The sequence below is a fragment of the Mercenaria mercenaria genome, chromosome 17, assembly GCF_021730395.1.
Source record: "Mercenaria mercenaria strain notata chromosome 17, MADL_Memer_1, whole genome shotgun sequence".
Taxonomy (NCBI): domain Eukaryota; kingdom Metazoa; phylum Mollusca; class Bivalvia; order Venerida; family Veneridae; genus Mercenaria; species Mercenaria mercenaria.
This window is the reverse complement of record NC_069377.1, coordinates 5,250,713-5,271,169: the sequence shown is the minus strand read 5'-3', so window position 1 is coordinate 5,271,169 and position 20,457 is coordinate 5,250,713. Positions and strand designations below refer to the sequence as shown.

At 35.4% G+C, this 20,457-nt stretch overlaps 1 protein-coding gene across 2 annotated transcripts in view; it reads left to right on the top strand.

The window, feature by feature from the left end:
- Window positions 1–20,457, top strand: part of LOC123537452 (uncharacterized) — a 52,445-nt gene that overhangs the window by 25,124 nt on the left and 6,864 nt on the right. For both annotated transcript variants that reach the window (XM_045321169.2, XM_045321170.2), the window contains exons 2-5: window positions 7,779–8,511; window positions 8,892–8,992; window positions 18,356–18,499; window positions 19,209–19,446. In XM_045321169.2, coding sequence (XP_045177104.2) covers window positions 7,779–8,511; window positions 8,892–8,992; window positions 18,356–18,499; window positions 19,209–19,446 — 1,216 coding nt within the window. The remainder of the gene's footprint in view (window positions 1–7,778; window positions 8,512–8,891; window positions 8,993–18,355; window positions 18,500–19,208; window positions 19,447–20,457) is intronic.

Below are 20,457 nucleotides of genomic sequence, written 5' to 3'. Positions count from 1 at the left end.
CTTCACAATGAATGCACTTCCATTAGCAATATAATATGTATTATATTCCACCTGGAAAACAAGTCTGGTTTCAAAATTGCAAAACAAAGATACCCCTCCCTTCTTGAAAGTACGAACCAACAGTAGATCTACATCCATTTTGACATTACGTAAAATGTGATATTAAAAAAAGGTTACATTTTGTTTGAAATGTGCTGCTTAAATACGGAATAATAACAGTCGAGTAAGAAATTTATGTACAGAACTTACATATCCGTGAAAATTTTCGCTAATACAATAAATTATATAATTCTGAAAACACCCTATTAAAAATTTTTTCATCAAAGTAAACGTGATATAACTCCCCTAAACTGTTTGTCAGAAACGTAGAATTTAATACCTATAGCTTGATCCCTGAAATTCCTCTGTAATTGCCGCGAATTAGTAAAATAATTTATGATATTGCTCCCCATAAATAACTCATTTATGGGCGTAAAACTTACTGCTTTTATGATCTATTTCCACGGCGTAACGATGTTATCAAACTTTTTTTTTTTGTAATTTTTCTTACATCAGTTTAAACAGCTTCTTAGTTCCTGATTATTTATAGTTGGTTTATTGTTACATTTATATCTTGTAAAATTTTATTTAGGCGCCCACCTATCATTTAAAACAGAAGTGTATGTGTTTGTTATATTTTTTTTTTTGTTTTTGTTTTTTAAAGATAAAAAAAGGCATGATCCGAGTAAAAAGTTAATGGGTTTACAGCGAATTATAATATGGGTCGAACGGTATCGGGTCCAAAAGCGCTAGTCTGAAGAAATGTGCAGATTTCTTGCCTTCTTAAACTATACTACACGTGCATCTGGGTAAAAATTCTATTTATTCCTACCAAGGGCATCAAGTCACCACGGTAAATAAACTTCCTTAGGTATTACACAAAGAGAGAAACAAGAACTAGAGTTGATTTTGTATAAATATATATGTTTAAGTTACCTTTAGGAGTTAGTTACCTTTATCGCCAACGAAAACCAGTTTTACCCTTTAATACCAAAAAATGTTACCTTTAGTGTTGCCGAAAATATTACTTTTACGACTCCTGGTTACCCTTGTGACAACAAACTGTTACTTTTAAAACCGAGTGTTACATTTGTGATTGCAAGAAAACGCAGATTTTTACTTTGTTGTTTGTCTATACATTTTATACATGACTCGTGAAAATGTAGAATGATCCAGTATCCTCGAAAATAACGTTGTTTTGTTTCTGAACTGAATGTGAGATCGTATAAAAAAACATTATTTAGACATCCAGCTTTCAGAATAATGAAACAAAGAAAACTGCGGACTAAAAAATCTTAATAGGATGACAAATAATTAACAGCAATTTTAAGTTCAGATGTCAAAAATGTAGAAATTTTACCGAACAGAATCAATCAAACTAAGGGGTAAACATAAAAACGCAGCTCCTTTGCAGATAAAGAATCTGTTCTTTGTTACATAAAAAAAAGAAACTATTTATTTCTGCGTCGTCAAACAAAATATTTTCCTTACACATCAAAGGAAATTTACATTTCGTACGACATAAGTAATGTCATTTAGATGGCAAGACGTTGCATGTTTTCGTACATGTGTTAAAGAAGATGTGTTTGTTTTCTAAATGTCACACTTTTAAATTGTTAATTAGGTAAAACAATTACCATCTTGTTCTTTGTGAAGGAAAAAAATCTTTTTACATGCATTCCTTTCTCATAACAATTAACTAGAGATTTAGTATGAATGCATAACACGTATATACGTTAATTTTTTCAACAGGATTTTTTCAAGCATTATTTCTTTTCATGTATTACTAAGATTTCAGACACATGTGCAGAGAGCATTTTACTTCGCCAAGATATCTTGAATAGTCTTAACTAGTCTGGCTACCGACTAGATAATTTTTTAAAAAATCAGTCATTTCTCGTATATTCTGACCGATCTTTCTTGGCTCTGACTAGAGAAGAAAATGGACATAATTATACATAATTTGAATATCTTCTGTGAACAAAACACAGGGTCGGAACACAACACAGACTAAGTCTTTACATACAGAGGGTAACGAGCATAAGGTGTTAGACGGCATCAAAGTTTTCCAAAATTTAAGTTGAATCTAGATGGATGGATGGATGATTAGATGGCCGTTTCCGTTTTGACTGACTCGATACTTCGCTTAGGGTTTAGAACCGACCGTTCATAAGGAGCTGGGAAATTCATGTCAAGAATTCATTTATTTTACACAACAATTTCTCATCCTTTAGTATCCTAAGTTCCATCAACGTCTTAAATGACCAATTGAACATAAATACCTAAAAATATATCTACTGTTTTTACTGAGATAACGAACATGGATCGCAATGTGAAACTAGCCCTTACCACTTACGGCTGGCTGATAGGTTGAGAATCATGAAGCATGTGCAATGAACTCATTATCACATTCTTCTAAATGCCATATGGCTGTCCCTCAATCGGAGATTATCTTATCTGTAGTAGAAATTTTCGCACCCTGATTCCAAGAAAAAAAGGTTATACCACATGTATATTAATGTGATATCTGGAAAATTTACGGCCACTTAATGATATATATACTCATTACTTTGATTTCTTTAACCTTGGCTTTGACCCCTTCTCTGGACGCCACCACGAACAAGAAATACCAGCACAGATTTCTCGGGAGATAAATAAACATAAATAAAACCGATGGCTATTAGAACTAATTTTAAAGAACATGTGGTTCTCTTTTCGTTGCGTTTCCATCCGTCTTTATTTACCCATGTAAAAGTTTAGAGCAAACTGTGGCATTTTTGCGCGCACCTATAACCGGAAATTATAAACACAAAGAAATTTTGTTAGCCTGAAATGCGTTCGATGTTTATAATCCAGCGTAATCAAAATTTTTGATGAGTTACATTTTGTTTTACTTAACCTTGTAAACATTAGAAGCCATCTGCTTGTAATGTGAGCCGGTACATTCCGTAGAAATATACCAGCACACGCTAGGGGCTGTATTACATTAGAATGTTTATTGACGTTTTCTATTATAACTTACGGCTGCACATTAAAAACATTTTCATTTTAAGCGTCATCTATGTTCACTGAAACCCCTTCAAACCGGAACCCCTGAAAACTGGATCCCTTGAAAATTACAACCCTTTAAAACTGGACCCCTTGCAAACCCGAAACCTCTCTTATTGAACAAATTTTGAAATATCGATATTTTTTCATTGAAACATCCCTGTACACCATAACCCTTGTATTTCGGAAAACCGAAACAAAAATTGTAACGGAGCAACTATATATAATTCAGTTGAAATGTTTATCTCCTTTTGCGATTTTAGACTTTTGACAATCATTCTGCATGCATGTATAATGTAATCAGCTATGAAACTAAATGAGCCGCACCATGAGAAAACTAATCCGCGCAGTCTGGTCAGGATCCATGCTGTTCGCGTTCAAACCCTAATGCAATTAGAGAAACCGTTGGCGAACAGCATGGATCCTGACAAGACTGCGCGGATGCGCAAGCTGGTCTGGATCCATGCTCGTCGCAAATGCGCTATGTTGGTTTTCTCATGGTGCGGCTCAAATCTGTTTAGTATAGCAAGCTCAGAAACTTTCAATAACAATCAGGTTGCTTGATCTAATATGTTAGTAAACGAGACAAGATAAAAGAAAATCTTAGATAAGGCCTACTATGTATCGTTCTAACTGACTTTTATTTCTTATTAAGCTCAAAATAAATGTTAATACAGTTACAACAAAAGCACCAGTGTTATAAGCATATGATGTACTTAAACGACAGAAATGTCTTATCTTTGTAAAAGGAAGAAATAACTAAATATAGCGAATTCAGCATTTTGTAGCGTATGCAGCCAGAGAAAGGAGGGGATTTGTGTAACTTTTGATGGCCATAATTGAATCGTGATAAAAGCGAAAAGCCGCCAAAACTCTGGAACTGTGTCATGTAATCATCCCGAAATTGCAGACTTTGGAATTGATTTTCCTTAAGATTTTCTTGAGGAGATGCATATTTATGAGGTGCATACATGTATGGTGCACGATGAGTTGTCGCGGATTTGCGCAAGCTACAGAATTAATTTCACTTTTCAAGCACTGAATTCTATGGGAGGTTTTGGGGGAATTTTGCAGAGGGATTAGTAGACGGGTGTTCTTTGTTCCGTATTTCATCTTCAGATGACAATGTTACACAATTAAGACAAAGCATTGTGTGCAGTTTTCATTTGTGATTTAAACCCTGTCAAAGTTTGACCAAAATAACATAAAATATAATTATTTTCTTTGTCTTCTTGTGTTATTTCTTCTTTTTGTTTGCTGATGAAATATTCAAACTAGTCCCAAACTTCTAAACAAACTTTTCTTTTCAAGTACAAGAAAATGATAAGAAATGATCAGTTTATATTCATAACTAATATTAAAGAAAAAAAAAATATATATATATATATGCGTGCTACTGCAGATATATTTATAAAACTAGGAATGTCTCTTTTAAGCCATCTATAAGAGTATTTATTTATGTCTTTGTGATGGAAAGGGAAACATTAATAAAAGAATTATGACAATGTAATTATTATGCGAATAACACCTGATCCTTGTCTGCGTAAGGCCAAAACAATTTTTAATAGTTCTTCTGATGTAAGTGCGATGAATTCTTTTTGATAAGGAAATGGTACTCTTCGAAGAATTTTGGGACTACATTCTTTTTTTCAAGGAAAGGGGCGCTGGTGACTTTTTAACTTTAAATCGTTTCCTTTAGGTATTCTTCATCCACTCTGTTTCTTACCCTAGGTCCCTACCCCGAATGAAAAAGTACATAAATATGACTTGGAGGTACGTTTTCTATCAAGAAAATAACATTATAAAGCCGCTAGTAAAATAGTTTCACAAAATGTTAACTACGTTATTATGATTGTTGTTGTTGTTGTTGCTGCTGTTGTTGTTGTTGTTGTTGTCATTTTGCTTTGATATGGAAGTTGGCAACAGTACTTTATACGATGGCTCCTTTGGGACTCCGTATCATGTGTCAGCACAATATCTTTATTTTGTAATTACCGATGTATAAGTGAACAGTAAGACATCTTTACGAGTAATCTGTAGTCCCTTGACATGTATAATATGAACAAGTTGTCAGCCCATAATGGTGTAATACCATTTGACATATGAATAATTACTGGGCACACGCGAAGAAATATTTCTACAGATGATTTATAAAAATAAGTACACATTCGGTCAACCTTAAAAATTGACTCTACCAAAAATATGGAAATTATATTCAATCAATGTCCATATTCAAGCAAAGCCATGACTGGCGGAGGAATAATAAAAATGTCTAATAATGCATCTTAGCTAGTCTGGCACCGTTTTTCCATAAACGATGAGTGATCTTTGGCAGATACATTTACGGTGTGTTTTGCTTATGACGTGTGCCTCTAGACATATAAGGGAATTAGAAGATTGTTGATTTTCTCCATTTTCTCTGGACATTGTTACAGTTACTGGACGTGCACCTGGTACCGACCTTCCGCAAGCCAGCTTGATGACTTCCTCATATGAAGATGTCTACATCCCAAGGCAAGCTTCCTTGCTCGGCGCTCAACATTAAATAAAGGAAACTGGCCTCTTCTCTCATACCCTCGTGGCGATGGATTCCATCAGGAATGAGGTGTCGAGAGTGATTAATATAAGTTAAAGAACTTACTTCACAATCGACCTAAAATAAATTAGTATAAACTAAATCAAGCTCTCGAATTCACGTTGATAAAGGGCAATTTTACAATTTTAACTACACAACACTGCCGATGCTTCTTAAGGATAACCCTTTAACCATTAAAAAGTATTTTTTATATATCTTGCTAACGTTATATTGATGAACTTATGAGATATGTACAAGTTCATGTTTTTGTATCTATTTGTGTGCACCATATTAAATAAGTTTTCTGCAAACATTGCGAAGTTTCCTTTAGCCAGCTTCGCCAGGCGTTGTTTGGTTTATGGCCTTTTTATAATTTTTGAAACTTTATCTGGAAACGTGAGAAGGTCTTGACGTCTTTTGCACATTTTAGCAAATGTCAACTCGACTAACATTTAGAGATGAGATGAAATTATTTGGAATTATGCAATGCTTGTCTGCTTTGAGGCATTTTGTATTGACAAATGGAAAACTATGCATCATGTTTTTGTTGTTTGTTTCTTTTTTTTCAGTTTTAAAATTTTTGAATAAAATTGTTTTATATGACGCAAAAGAGTTAAAACTTTTGCACATCTTACCTCCACAAAAAAGTGAAACAAAAAGATGAAAGTCAGTTACTAAGTGGCATATATAAGTTCTTCAAAGTTTCTAAAAATAAAGTCTCTTTTTTAAGATGAAAGGTTAACTTAAAAATTTGAGTAAGTGATTATCAACCGCCAGACATCTTTCAACAACATTTCAGGGGTCTCGCGCAGTTCGAGAACTGGTCATGTCTGAAACCACGTGATTTATCGCCTGATAATGAAATTGTATAGCAAAAATACATCAAATAAACGTGATTTTTCTCAGGATATATAGATAACGGAGATTTTTAACTGTCTCAGGTTGGCAGGCGTGAAGAAAAACTCCGTGTCTAATAGGAAAACTTAATCCTGCAGGAAATTGACCAGAGCGGACAAGTGATGGACCTTTGATAGAATCAAAGTACGTGAAGGGTCACTGACACCGGCTACTGATCAGCTACTAATATCTTTATTTCTTTCACACGTGTCTTATTCAGGAAATTGTAGCTGTTTATTTAGTTTCGATGATACACAGAAGGTGTCCAATTAATTTTATTACCGCATGGTTATGGATCAAAATGGCTTATCATAATATGTTAACGAAGTAAATACGTCCGTCATCAAGATCGGAAATTGCAGTGCATGAGTGTGTTTTTTTAATCATCTTCCTTATATATTTTCCTAAGCGATAAAGAGATTTATCAAGGCTGTTTTCGTCGTCTGACATTTAAAAAGACAAATACTATAAAGGGCCACTTAAAGTTATCAAGATCAAAATAAATCTTGAGAGTCGTGCTTATAATAAAACGAAATATGAAATATAAAAGTCAAGTGATAAAAAATAGAACTTTCCACGTCTTATTTTCCACAAGTGAGCGTTAACAAGTATGCATTTTATGTAGTTTGTGAGTATATGTGCGTTTTCGTTGTTTTCTTGTGTTCTTGTCGCAGGTAGAATCGTATAACAGTCTGTTCATGAAAATAAAATCGACAAACGGCTCGTGTACCAATCTATCCCTCGGGTACCAACCTTTCCTCGGGATTCTGCAGATGTTATAACACGAAAAGAACATGCACTAACGCTATTCTAGCATAAAACGCGTAAAAAACACCAGAACGACATTGCAGTTACCTCGTTGTGTCGTTATGCCGCCACTTCCGCCACAATAACAGAACGACTATCTAGCTATTGTCGTTGTTCCATTCTGTCGCCCTTGTTCTGTCTCCACCGATAACGTGACAAGACGAAAAATGCTGCTTGACAGAACAAGTTAATGACAGATCACGTTGCAGTAAAACTTCCGTCATGTCGTTCTGCCGTTTTGACGAGGACAACAGAGTGACACAACCACATTAGGCCTATGAATTCAAATATAGGAAACCATGGAATAAGAGAAAACATTATAAGTATGGTATACAGGACATTGTATGCCTCCTGACGTTTTAAGTCCTGTCAAAATGTTACATAATGATTTGTTGTTCTTTTCTCATTTCAGATTTTCACAATAACATCAGTAATTTATGCCAAAGACTGTCGCACGTGCAAACCTGGTTATTACGTTTCAAGACGTTGTACCGAGTACCATGACACCGTTTGTAAGCCTTGCTCAAAAGGAACGTTTTCTTCTGTACATAACGTGTTCAGAAATTGTGCACCATGTTCTAAATGTGATTTAGGAGAGTTTGTTTTAAAGCCGTGTTCTAAACATAAAGACACTATATGTGAGTCGTGTTCAGCAGTCACTGACCTGAAAGATGTGACAGAAAAATTCCTAAAAGATTGTTTACAATATCAAAGCGATCAGCCAGCTAGAAGTCTTGAAGTTCCTGACAGTAACGGAGTAAAATTACATAACAGTGAAGAATCAGTCACAGAAAAAGTTAATGTTATTTACGAAGGTTCTGGTGAAACTATAGTTGAAGTGGTAAATTCTGATAAAAATGCAACGGACGAAGAAGAAGGAAGTGGCGCTCTGCCTGTGATAGATGAATCTGATAAAAATGTAACGTCCGTTATACTACCGGATGAAACGGATGTTAAAGAAATTGACGTGTCGCCTGTTACGGAGAAGACAACTACACAGAAAGTTGGAATAATAGTAACAGGCGGTGGAATTAAATTGGAGAATGATACACGTACACAAAAGACAAACAATCTTTTTGCCTCAGCATTGCCTAGTACAGAAAAGACTATTACCAACGAAAACGGAGGAGGAAGTGTGATCATAGGTAACAGATAAGTTTTATATTTCTAATATAAGTATGTTACATATTTTTTTCTAATTTAGGTCATATGTACTTAGTAGGTAAACTCCATTCTTATCTTATCTTATGAGTGAACTTTGTAATTCTTATATATACTTAGTATAAAACATAATAAAGTAAGATACTACATTAGTATTAAGTCATCTGTTTAAAGTTTGGTGAGATTTTACAGGATTGAAGGACACAGTGTACATGTTTATTAAATGACTCAAACTGTCTGACAAGATGTTGTATCCTTGTGTATTGCGGATGTTTTATATATGAACCGGCAGAATATTCGAACTTTTCATCAAATACAATTCTGAAATCTTAGTTACTTAGTTATTTAACCTACTTCCTTGTAGCGCCTATAGAGAATGTGGATGTGTATATAGAGGACATTCAAGAAGATGCGACCGCTGAGTATGAATACGATCACCATCTGCCTCAATCCGGAGCTAGCAAGGTAAGGGACAGGAGCGGTTTTCTTTTCTGCGTTTGGGGTATGGTATGTCAAACCAGAGATGGCCAATAGTGTCAGCAAGGTTTTTTAGTGGATTATGAAGAAATGAAAGCTATCCCAACCTGATCTGTATCGTGTATCGTTCGGTTTTCCCGACAGTGAACACTAGCGATTTGAAATTTAGTTTGTTAATACATGGTGTAAGTGTATAACTGAAGCCTAGTTCGGGACATACATAGAGCTAGAGTGAAAAGTACAACCAATGTAAAATTTGAATTTTTTCGGCAACTTTCACTTTCGTTCTGCTATTATTTAGCTGTTGTACGGTTGCGTTCTTGCAAAGACGTGTTTCAAAAGAGTATTAAAGGCCTTTGTACGTTTGTAAATAGTAACTTTTTCACGAAGAAAGTAATCAGATTGCATATAATTTGAAGGCGTAGAGGAATCTGCGTACCAATCCTATCGTTCAAAAGCAGTTTAAAGGAGAAATATCAGCACACGCTACGCTTATGGCACAAAAAATAATTCTGGATTGACCTACATGACTGTATAAACTAAGAATTACTTTTTTCTATTAAGAGCATTTAGTTCATCTATACATTTACATTAGGTCGGAATGACATGAAAGAAATCTTTTAAGCACTCTTAAGTAATTTCTTTCTTCATGAGGGGAGGAACGAGCAGTATATATCTTCCGACGTATTATCGATCGAGTTTTGTCTGTAATCTTTCCCAAGAAACCTTATAAATACTCTTCTCCGTATGGAGTGAGAAGGATATAAATGTTTTATAATTTACTGCTTGGGTTCATATCAAAAGTAATTTGAGCCGCGCCATGAGAAAAACCAACATAGTGCGTTTGCGACCAGCATGGATCCAGACCAGCCTGCGTTTTATAAACAATGACAAATGAGCCGCGTCATGAGAAAACCAACAAAGTGCATTTGCGACCAGCATGGATCCAGACCAGCCTGCACATTCGCGCAGTCTGGTCAGGATCCATGCTGTTCGCTAACTGTTTCTCTCATTGCAATAGGCTTTGAAAGCGAACAGTATGGATCCTGACCAGACTGCGCGGATGCGCAGGCTGGTCTGGATCCATGCTGGTCGCAAATGCACTATGTTGGTTTTCACATGGCGCGGCTCAAATACTCTTCTCCGTATGGAGTGAGAAGGATATAATTTATAATTTATAATTTACTGCCGGGGTCCATATCAAAAGCAATTTGTCATTGTTTATAAAACTAAATCTATCTTAAAGCCAAAGTTTGTTCAAAACGTCTGTGATATTACTGCATTCACGCTTGGTACTGCAAGCGTAGATAACAAGAAAGTGTTATTCAGAAAGCTTTTATTATTTTCTTCGTGTTATGTCTCTAAAACCAAATCCTTGTTAAAGCCCGCGGCTTGTTTGTAGTCTTTGTGGTATTAAGGCATTGTGAAAATACTATACTTGCAAAGTGATTGCAGTAAGCATAAAATTTACATGAATATGCCATTAGAATATCTATTTCGCTATAATTCACGGAAATGACAAAGTAGCAGTGCACGATTCCATGCCAGATTTGAAAACAATCGGATCGAAGGTTGGCCTACTACGATCAGATTTATAAGGGTAATTTGGAATACAGATATTTTGAAATCTACATCTTTTATGGCAGACCTGCTGCAATGAAATTCAAACAACGCGCTTACAATTGTATGTGGCTTACATGCTGCTCTCTTGTATGATAATGGTTTGGTTCTATGCATAATATTCTTCTAAATAAATAATAAGTTTTCAAAACACCCGTCCAGCCGCACTTCTGTGCTACACATAAACGTGCCCCTTTTCATGCAGTCATAGCATATTTCGAGGGAGCATTAATGCTTGAAAAACTTAAGAATTACCACCCTTGCATTAGTCAAACTTGCTACATTTTACCTCGTGAACACAGATCAAAGACGCCACATGTACTGGAAACTTAGATAGAATGTACCCATTTTTGTACAGGGTCTAAGACAGTTTTGATGACAGGCCAGGTTTTAGTCAGGGTCGACTGTTAAACCAGAGTTATTGCCCTTGAATTCGCAGAAAATACAGAATTTCAGCTTTGTTTTGCAATGTGTTCAAGGCATTTCTTGGGTAATCGTATTGAAAAGTAAAAGTTTGTGATCCGTTTTCCTTCTTTTAAAGCAGCTTTGAAGCAATTTATATCATTTACAAAGTTTTGATATACACTGTACTTCAATCTGATAATTGTTTTCCTCCGGATTTTATCATTTACGTTGCACTGAAAATTTAAGTGTTAATGTTAGAAATGTAGACATACAGAGCCATCGTTTACCTCATATTGAACTTTTATTTTATTTGCCCAGATTGCATTTTTTTACTGAAAAATGGCTTAGATAAAATTGAATGCATACATAATCTTTGATTATATATTTAACTTCTAGATTTTGGTACAGGCAAAGAAATATGACGTGAAAGCAATTGAAAACTGTAATTAAGGATTAAATACATTAATTTTTGTGTGAGTAGAATTGAAACAAAATGTCATTCAACCCTTATATTTACATCTTTAAAGCTTGCTAAAAATCAAAAGTTGTTTTCTTTTAAAGAGTATCAGAAAATCAAATGAAATGTTAGGATATCGCTCATTTTAACATTTAGATATAACAGCTATACGTTAAAAATACATATCCTGATTTTATTTAAAATATTCTAAATCCGAAATAGCTATAATTTAATGTACATTTTAAAATTATGGGGGTCTAATTTCCAAAGACTCTTTCAAACGACTTCATTTTGTTCTTGTTTTTTTTCTTCTTCTTCGTCTTCTTCTTCTCCTTCCTTTTCTTCTTCTTTTTGTGCGTGCGTGACGTCAGTTCGCACGTATAAACCCGCGGAAAGTTGATGTCCTTGATGTTGTTTATACGAAAATAAGCGCTTTTTGTCTCTATACAAAACATATAGTGAATGTTGATAAGGTGATGAATTCGTGTCTTGAATATAAATTATTTCGTTGCCCATATACAGTGTTTGTTTGTTCCATTTTATAGCCCAGTTACAATGCAATCCTTCTTCTTTTTTTTAAGGTAAAATCTCAAGTACATGATTTTGGGAAAAAGCCTGACAATTTTCAGTAAAACAAAATTTTGATACAATATATTCTTTGAACATTTAAACAATTAAAGACAAAAAATAAAACACGAAAACTCTTAAATTATCAATTTTCATCTAATGGCCAATTTTGAACTAATTTCCGCACATGACAGCCATTGTTAAAGTAGCAAAACATGCACCCCACCCACATATCATTCTAAAAAATCGATATTTAAATCGTATTTGTCTTTGTGGAGACCTCCGTGAATATTGTGCACCTGTGTCTTATGACGTCTTGTATCTCTTCTTTGTAGGTCTTTTTAAAGTAGTTTCGTCAAACGTATGCAACATAAGCAGCAAGTGGTCAGAAATTCGAGCCTTTCAATACTGACCAATTTCATGAATTTGTTATATCAAAATATAAGTGATACTATCGACCGATGATTCAGCATTTACTTTCTTACTCTTTTAGTTTCAAATTGTTGACATACTAGCCCAGTAAACACGTGTTGAAACGGTAAAATAGCACAAACTATGGACCACCGATTTGTGTAAGGAGTCATGTAATAATCGAAGTTATTGTTGTTATAACTACTAAATATGACACCAGCTTTTTTCGTAAGTGGGAGGGGTGATGTCTAATCGGGTAGCCGGTGTGCTGTAGCACGGCGGGTTTGCATGATTTTTGGTCACATCTTCAGCAAGGCCATAGATGACGGTTTTTAGGCTGCTTCGCACTCGGTTTGTGCTTTACATTTTTATTATGATACCACAGAATAATTACATCTTGCATGTTTATCTTGCAGATTTCTCACAAAAGAAATACCTTCTTAAGAACACATCAATCAGAATTGGTAATAAACCAGCGCTTTATCGTGCTACTCGAGAACATTGAAATATTTCATAATATTTGATAAGAAATTAACTGCGCGAAATTCATTGTGTTAAAAAAAAAAAAAACTTTACAGCTTTTGGGAGGTGCTTTATTCTGTCATGAATTAGGTGGGGGAGAAGTATTTTATCTGCATCTTTGGTCGACAACCTGAAAATAATCAGTTTAAAATGAGTTTTTCAAGGAGTTGTGCTTCATAATTCTGAAATATGTATTTCAATACGCTGATTCCTATCTTCGCGTTTGTTTAATATGCATTTTTTCTAGGAATTAATTTAGGAGTCTCGTTGTTAACTCCTCTGTTTAGGAGAGTGAAATTAATCTTTGTGACAAAAAAATGTCTGCATTGAAATTCCCAGATAACGGACGTCAGATATTTTTCCTTCAAGTAATTGTTAAATGTATTTGATCAGTCAGTGTGTGCCTTTTATATGAAAATTGATAAGCGGTGTTACATAAAAATAATGAAACGCAAACTTGTTTTCGTTCTTTGACGTAAAACAGCTGATCGTATTCTTATAGGTTTTGCGCTTTTAGTGCGATAATGTCGATTATTTTTGTACGTGCAACAGAAACGGATCAGATCGCCCATTCAGAAAGCGTTATTTTCTGCTTCGAACACTTTCTTATAGGACTACCTAATAAGAAAGAGGACTGGAATGCTTTTCTTACATCTCATTGAACAAAACAGCTTACCCGTTTCAGTGTCAGATATAATATTTTTTACCCTTTGTATTACCTTAAGGTATTGGACCCCTAATGGCAATTTCCGCGGGAATAATTATTTATGTATTCTCTGAATGCGATTTCGGGCATCCTTCGGCTACGACCGAAGAATTCCAAACAACATACGAAGAATACGTAAATGAACGGAAGTTGCCGATTGTTATTGTGGGCCCACTACCTTAAACTCACAACATAGCAAGGGTCATCACTAGATAAAAAGGTGCCCTATAATTCAATATTGTACTATCTTCAGTATTCAGGGAATAGCTCAAAACAGCATTATGGTAATAGAAAACTTTGAAAGTTTTAGATATTGTAAGTATTTCAGAAAATAAAATGCCAGCATGTACTGTTAATCAAATTTCAGTGTTGCCGTAACTCTTAATTAACCGTCTTTTTTGTACGAACTGTTCCTGGTGGCATTTAGTTTAGTATGGCCTGTATTGAAATGTCATCCCGCGTGGCATTGTTTTATTGTAAGAGGTCACAGACCACCAATTGTAGACTCTCATTATAACATTACGACGTGCACGGCCTTCCATAAATCGGAACATGCACATCTAATGACTTTTTTTTCAAGAACTACGTACTAAAAAGAATGAAAAATATATAATAGTGACACAAATGTATTTTGTTTTGTTTTTTCTTTTCGCATGGTTAGTATGAACACACCCCACAGTTTACATCGCTGGCATGGCGGGTGAGAACCCCTTTCATGTAACTTTTTTCAAAATAAAACAAATGTAGCAAATATTGTTAAGACCAATTCTCTGTAAGAACCAAAATTATCAAAGGATTGGTCAGAAACTCATAGTCTCAGAACAACTTCATATGTCCACCCTTTTTAGTGTTCGAGCCTTTTAAGGGCGAACAGATATGAATCTGCTCTGGTTACCATAGAAACGGGGGTACTATACTTTTTGCGAAAAATGGCAATTTCTGAGAGTCAAATTTTACTAAAATGTTCAAATTTATTTATATTAACATATGTTTATGTGGTAAAAAGATTCAGTTTTGAAAAAAAAAAACTTCTTGAGGTTGTTTAGACTACTGAACAATCAGTACATTATCCTATTCACGTGTATGCGAGTAACATAATCGCAGTGCGTACTATGTACTTTCTTTAATTGGTAGTCACCGATCGAGGTCAACACGGCGCTAAGATATCCCTACAAGGGTTCCGTACATGTCTTTATGCGAATAGCAAAAATCTCCGCTTTATGAAACGCTCGGTAAGAATTGTTTCTTGTATCTAAAAGGTGTCTGCTTTTGGCGCAAATACGGTAATTCGTCTAATTTGTTACGTTGTACTCTACAGCAGCATTATCCAAAATTCTGTTTTATTAGGTTGTTTCTCTGTCTGATATTTGTACAAAGCTGTTATTTGTATTGATCGGTATCATTTGGAGACTTTAAAAGTCCTCGGAGACGCGTCTTGTTGTCTTGGTAATAAGAATTGTGTCGCTACCTAATTGAAAAATCAGCATGATTTTCACATGATTTTCGCATTTGACTGCACTAATTTATTCAAATAAACAATGACGGTTGTTATCTAATGCTTTATTTAGAATAATAGTAAATCTAATGATTTTGTTATTATTCAGATATCTTAGCATCTTTTATTGACAAATAAAACATGCTTAATCATATTTTGCTCTGAGGTGACGATGTGCAATTTAAATCTAAGATTGCGTGTTGAAATATCTTGTCAAAATGTTTTAACACGACTTCTGTAAAGTTAGATCAAAACAATCTCATAAAAATAAATTTTGTTGTTGTTTTTCTGCACAAATCCATGAAAGCTGAATTTAAATTGTTTAAGGTCTTTTGGTGTAAATAGATAATTCAGTTTGCTTACGACTTCGATTGCTAGTTCTAATTCAGCGCAGGGATTTGCTAGAGCCATATAACCGTACATTCATTTAACGTCATGGATGGCTTTGGTCACCATGGCTTCTGATTACAGAAACGGTCTCTAATTTGACAAAACAAAAAACTGAATTAGTAGCACCCTACGTTCGTGTGTAAATGTGATTGTTTGCACTAGGTTGCTTACAGAGATGATAAGCATAACAGAGATAATGTGGATGCAGAAAGATGCGTATCAAAGATCTCTATCTAGTACATACTTAGAGCCAAAACATATTATCTCCGAAAATGAGACACTACTTACACCCTAGTGAGGTATAAATCATTCAAAAGAAAGAAAATCAATTTGTATGTCTGTGAAAGCAATAAAAATTATATCACCTTTGCACACATTGTAATCGGCGTCCGGATGCATACATTCGCAGCAAAGAAAATTTGAATTTGCAAGTGGGTCTGTTTCATTTCACCATAATTCTGCATCAATTTAAGAAATCTGGCTTAATAATGAAGTCACGAAAACGGAATTATCTTCAGAATTCAAAATTTGAACAATACAAATGCACCGTTGTTTTACAGTAGAATTAGAGCAGAAGATATGAGAAAGTGGGTGAAGTTCAGGTTATTTTTGGCTCACTTTCGCTGATGACTGGTGGTGATAGATGTGCGACATGCTTAAAAAATTTATAGGTTAAAAAACGATTAAAGGAGATCCTCTTTAATATCACAAGTAATTCATCATATTATAATAAATATGTACTGTTTACTGTAAAAGTTCATAAGAAAACGTTACAGATCAGATAAGCATATTTTATTAAATGCGGTAGTAATTATTTTCCCAGAATGCAATTCTTATCGCGTAAAATGTAATAAGGAAAAATATGAGGCTGCTCTTGTACTGCCTTCCTGTATGAGCCAGTTTTTGTAGTGGCGTTGTATGGTGTCCGCCTTTAGTGTCAGAGGTCCTGGTTTCGATTCCCGGTCATGGCTGAACTATTTTCAGTTTGTTACTTTGTTATCGCACGTAAATAGCTCATACGAGCAGATATGAATAGACACCTTGGAACGTCCCACAGAGGTCTAGAATTCGATGAGATGATTTGTTTTCCCGGGTTTGATTCCCGATCTTTATATGTTCATGTATAAATGTTTTCAATTTGTTACAAAAACGGAACTGCTAAACATTTTCACTCCCGGAAAAATGAGGTCTGATATTATTGCACAAGTTCATTACACGTCTGTGTACAACAGTTTTCTTATTTGCCTGGTCAATACTGAGGTACCCGTCAGTAATATATATATATATATTACATTGCGGATACATTTATGGTCCTCTCGAGTCATTTTCAGACGGTTACCATCAATTAAAAAAAAGAGAATCTTAAAAAAAAATTCTAAGACCTGGGTGTATAATTCTACTTTTGTAAAGTGACCCGGTGGTGTAGCGTAAACACGCTTGACTGTCAATACGGAGATTTGGGGTTCGAATCCCGGTCCAGACACTGGAAATGTTCTAGATACTCTTGAGTGTCTCCCACCTTACTAAGGGGCTAGAACTGGTTCTTTCAAACAACATTCCGGTGCTACCAATATGGCTACATTTTGGTCTCTGGTGGTCGCATTTTAGTGCCACCAACTAGGCCGTATTTTTCTGACACCAGCTTGGCTGCATTTTTTATGCCCACCAAATGGGCCGGATTTTGGTGCCATCAGCTTGTTCGCATTGTTGTGCCACCGACTGGGCCAGATTTTGATTCAACCAGTTGGGCCACATTTTGGTGCCACTAGCTGGGCCGCATTTTGGTGCCGAGTATCAAAATACGTGTGCACCATTTTTTGCCCGTGTAACATCATAGCATCAGCTCAATGCCCAGTACAGTACTTTTTCATTCGGATAGATCATAAGGCACGATACTCAATTCTGTTATATCAGAAAAAGCTCTACAAACCAGGTCTACAGTGATCCACGTTTATTTAAACGTGCACTTCTAATGGGAAATAAAAGTTTCTGCACGTTGAAATCTCGTTTCCCGTCATGCTGTCGTCTGCTAAGGCTTCAAAATCGATTAATTTGGCAGTTATTTCCTGGAAATTACAGACATTTTAAGTTTCGCTGTTTGCTTTAATAACTCGTGGGGTTTCGATGATGTTTGGAAGGAAACAAAATATATTATAGTGACAAGAAAAGTGCATATACGTGCTGTCATGCTATAAGGTTTTGGTTTATTGCTGATTTAATGAAATTGATACGCCTGTTGATGTTCATCAAACTTAGTCAGTGTTTCTGGGCATAATATCTCAGAAAAGTTCGATAACGTTTTAGACAATCCCAGTCAATGAATTACCAAAACTTGTGAAAATAAGCAGTGTCCACTTATATAATAGACGAGTATTCACCAAACTTTTAGTCAGAAAATGTATCCGGTTATTGTCCTGGTCAGGTTCGATAACCAGCTGGAGTTACGGCCCTTGAATTGGTCGAAACTGTAGAATATTTGAGATCATGTCTGCTCAGTAAGAAGAGTATTTTGAAAGTCAAAAATGTGACAGGCGTATATTTTCAGTCTGGCACTTGTGTTTTTCAAACATTCATGTTTATTTTGGCTTTATGTTGGACAAGTTAATATCCGAGAAGGTTACGTAAGTACACAAAGGTTATTGCCTACACAGAGAAAGGTCCTTTTTATATGGCCATTCTTAGATGAAAAGGGAACAATTTAAGAAAAGGCAAATTCAGAAATGCGCATAAATGGCTGCTTTTACTCGGTTATATTGGGTTGTAAATTATTTCTTTCAGCGTCAGGAAGACGAGTCAGGTGGTACCAGTATCGGGGTCGTCGTAACGGTGGGTCTTGTCGCTGCTCTCGTGTTCTTCATCCTAGGGTTCCTGGCGAGTAAATTTTGGAACGGGCGACGAGAGAGAACATTTAATGTCGAAGAGGTAACGCAAAGAAAAACATGTTTTTACCTTTTTTGAGCATAATAAATTCAATTTGACTATTCATGGTAGTTTCTGATAGTATTGCATCATTATACCCCCCCCCCCCCCCCCCCCCCCCCCCCCCACCCCTCCAGAAACTAGAAAAATGGGGGCTATGACCAAAGTCACGCTTGAATATCAAATTTCTGTTTCAAAGCGGTGTCTAGGGGTATTAATCACCTTTGATAATAGGTCTAGTTTCTTGTCCTTTTTGGTTATCTCTTTTGTTGTTTTTTTGGAGAGTAGACACAGGAAGCATGTGTTTCAGTTATAATATTTCATGTAGAATACCATGGATTAAGCAATTTTAAAAAAAAAAGCGTCAGCATTGTACGTTATCATGGCGTCACTTGTATGTTGGCGTGCTCCGAGAACGCCTTACTGTGTTATTGTTATTTGCTGTAACTTATTTATCGTTGAATATTTTTACCTGATATTTATACATCGTGGACAAAATACATCAACCTTCAAAAATACATACAATTTCAACGTATATAGAGTTTGCATTTTTATTTTCTAGCAACAGTCTACGAACTTCCCGATCACCCCTCGTATTAGCGAAAGAACTGAATAAGTACATAATTGCGTGTAATTTTAGAATTGTTTTGAAAGGTAACTCATTGAAAATAGAAATATAAGTAATACTCATCGTATTATTATAAATACGCAGGCTGAAAGATTAAATGGCAAACCGCCAGTCGAATGCAGTGGTATGGAATACAAAGACTCGGAGGGCCGACCTCGAAACAAAGCCGGTATCTACGATGAAATACCAGCGAACGCAAAAGTCAACGGCAGTGCAGCGGACCCTGAAAAGGGATCAGACCCTGTTTACTCGAAACCAGTAAAACGGGAAACTGCGCAGACGACAGCAGCAGTGCCACCTACTGGGGAAAATGTGAAACCAGGTATATATTATTAAATTGATCCTGCAGTCCCCTGAAAAAATCCGATGATATTTTTTAAAGAATACTCCATACTTCCTTAACTTTAAAACTTTACGCAGCTAATAAAAAACTTCAGTTATTGCAAATCTAATCAAAATATCTCATAAACTTGTTGCTTTGGTGAATAGAATGTGTGTAGTTATTTGTGTCCTTCTGTTTAATTGTGGTACTCACATATTAACAGTTCTGTTGGAACAACTCAGCTGACCAGTACATAGTGTTCTTATTTAGCTTCTAGTCTTTAACCTTAAAAGTTGACGAAAAAAAGCTGAGGGTCTTTCTATAGAACTTCACTTATACTATCACATATATCTTAACAAGTGCAATCATTTAAAAACCTAAACTTTCTGTCATGTTAAGTTCCAGCCAAGATATGGTATTGTTGTTGAGCGGTAACAAACAAAGGGGTCCGACACGTGTGGGTCACCTTAATATGGCATAATAAATAGTCCTAAGGCATGGTGGCAAAAACATTGGTCAATAGATATATAACTGTGAACCAGGGAAATTGCTCTCTATGGCCCTTCAACTGCTCACTCTACAAAACCCACAAAATTTTAACACCTTCGTTGAATCATTGTTTCTCTGTGAATTACAGGGCTATGCATTGCCACTCATGAAAACACAATTTAATCCATGCCTTAAACGATGTTCATTTTGTCTAGCTTTGTATGCACAATAACGAATAAATTTCGATCCATTTACACGCGTATCGTAACACGAATTCATCAGTAAATGAATCTTAAATTCAAATTATCGGCGAGTAATTGCTACAGATCGATAAACAAAATATTTACTAACACTCACCACTGTTAAATGTTCTGTTTCACTTAACATAGACAAAAATCAGTTCCAAGTAAATTTACAAAACATTTCGCCAGCTACTCCATTTCCATGTCGCGTGCTATGACAGAACCGGGTGATGTAACAAATGATTGATTGGCAAAGCGCTTTAAAATCACTTGTTACATC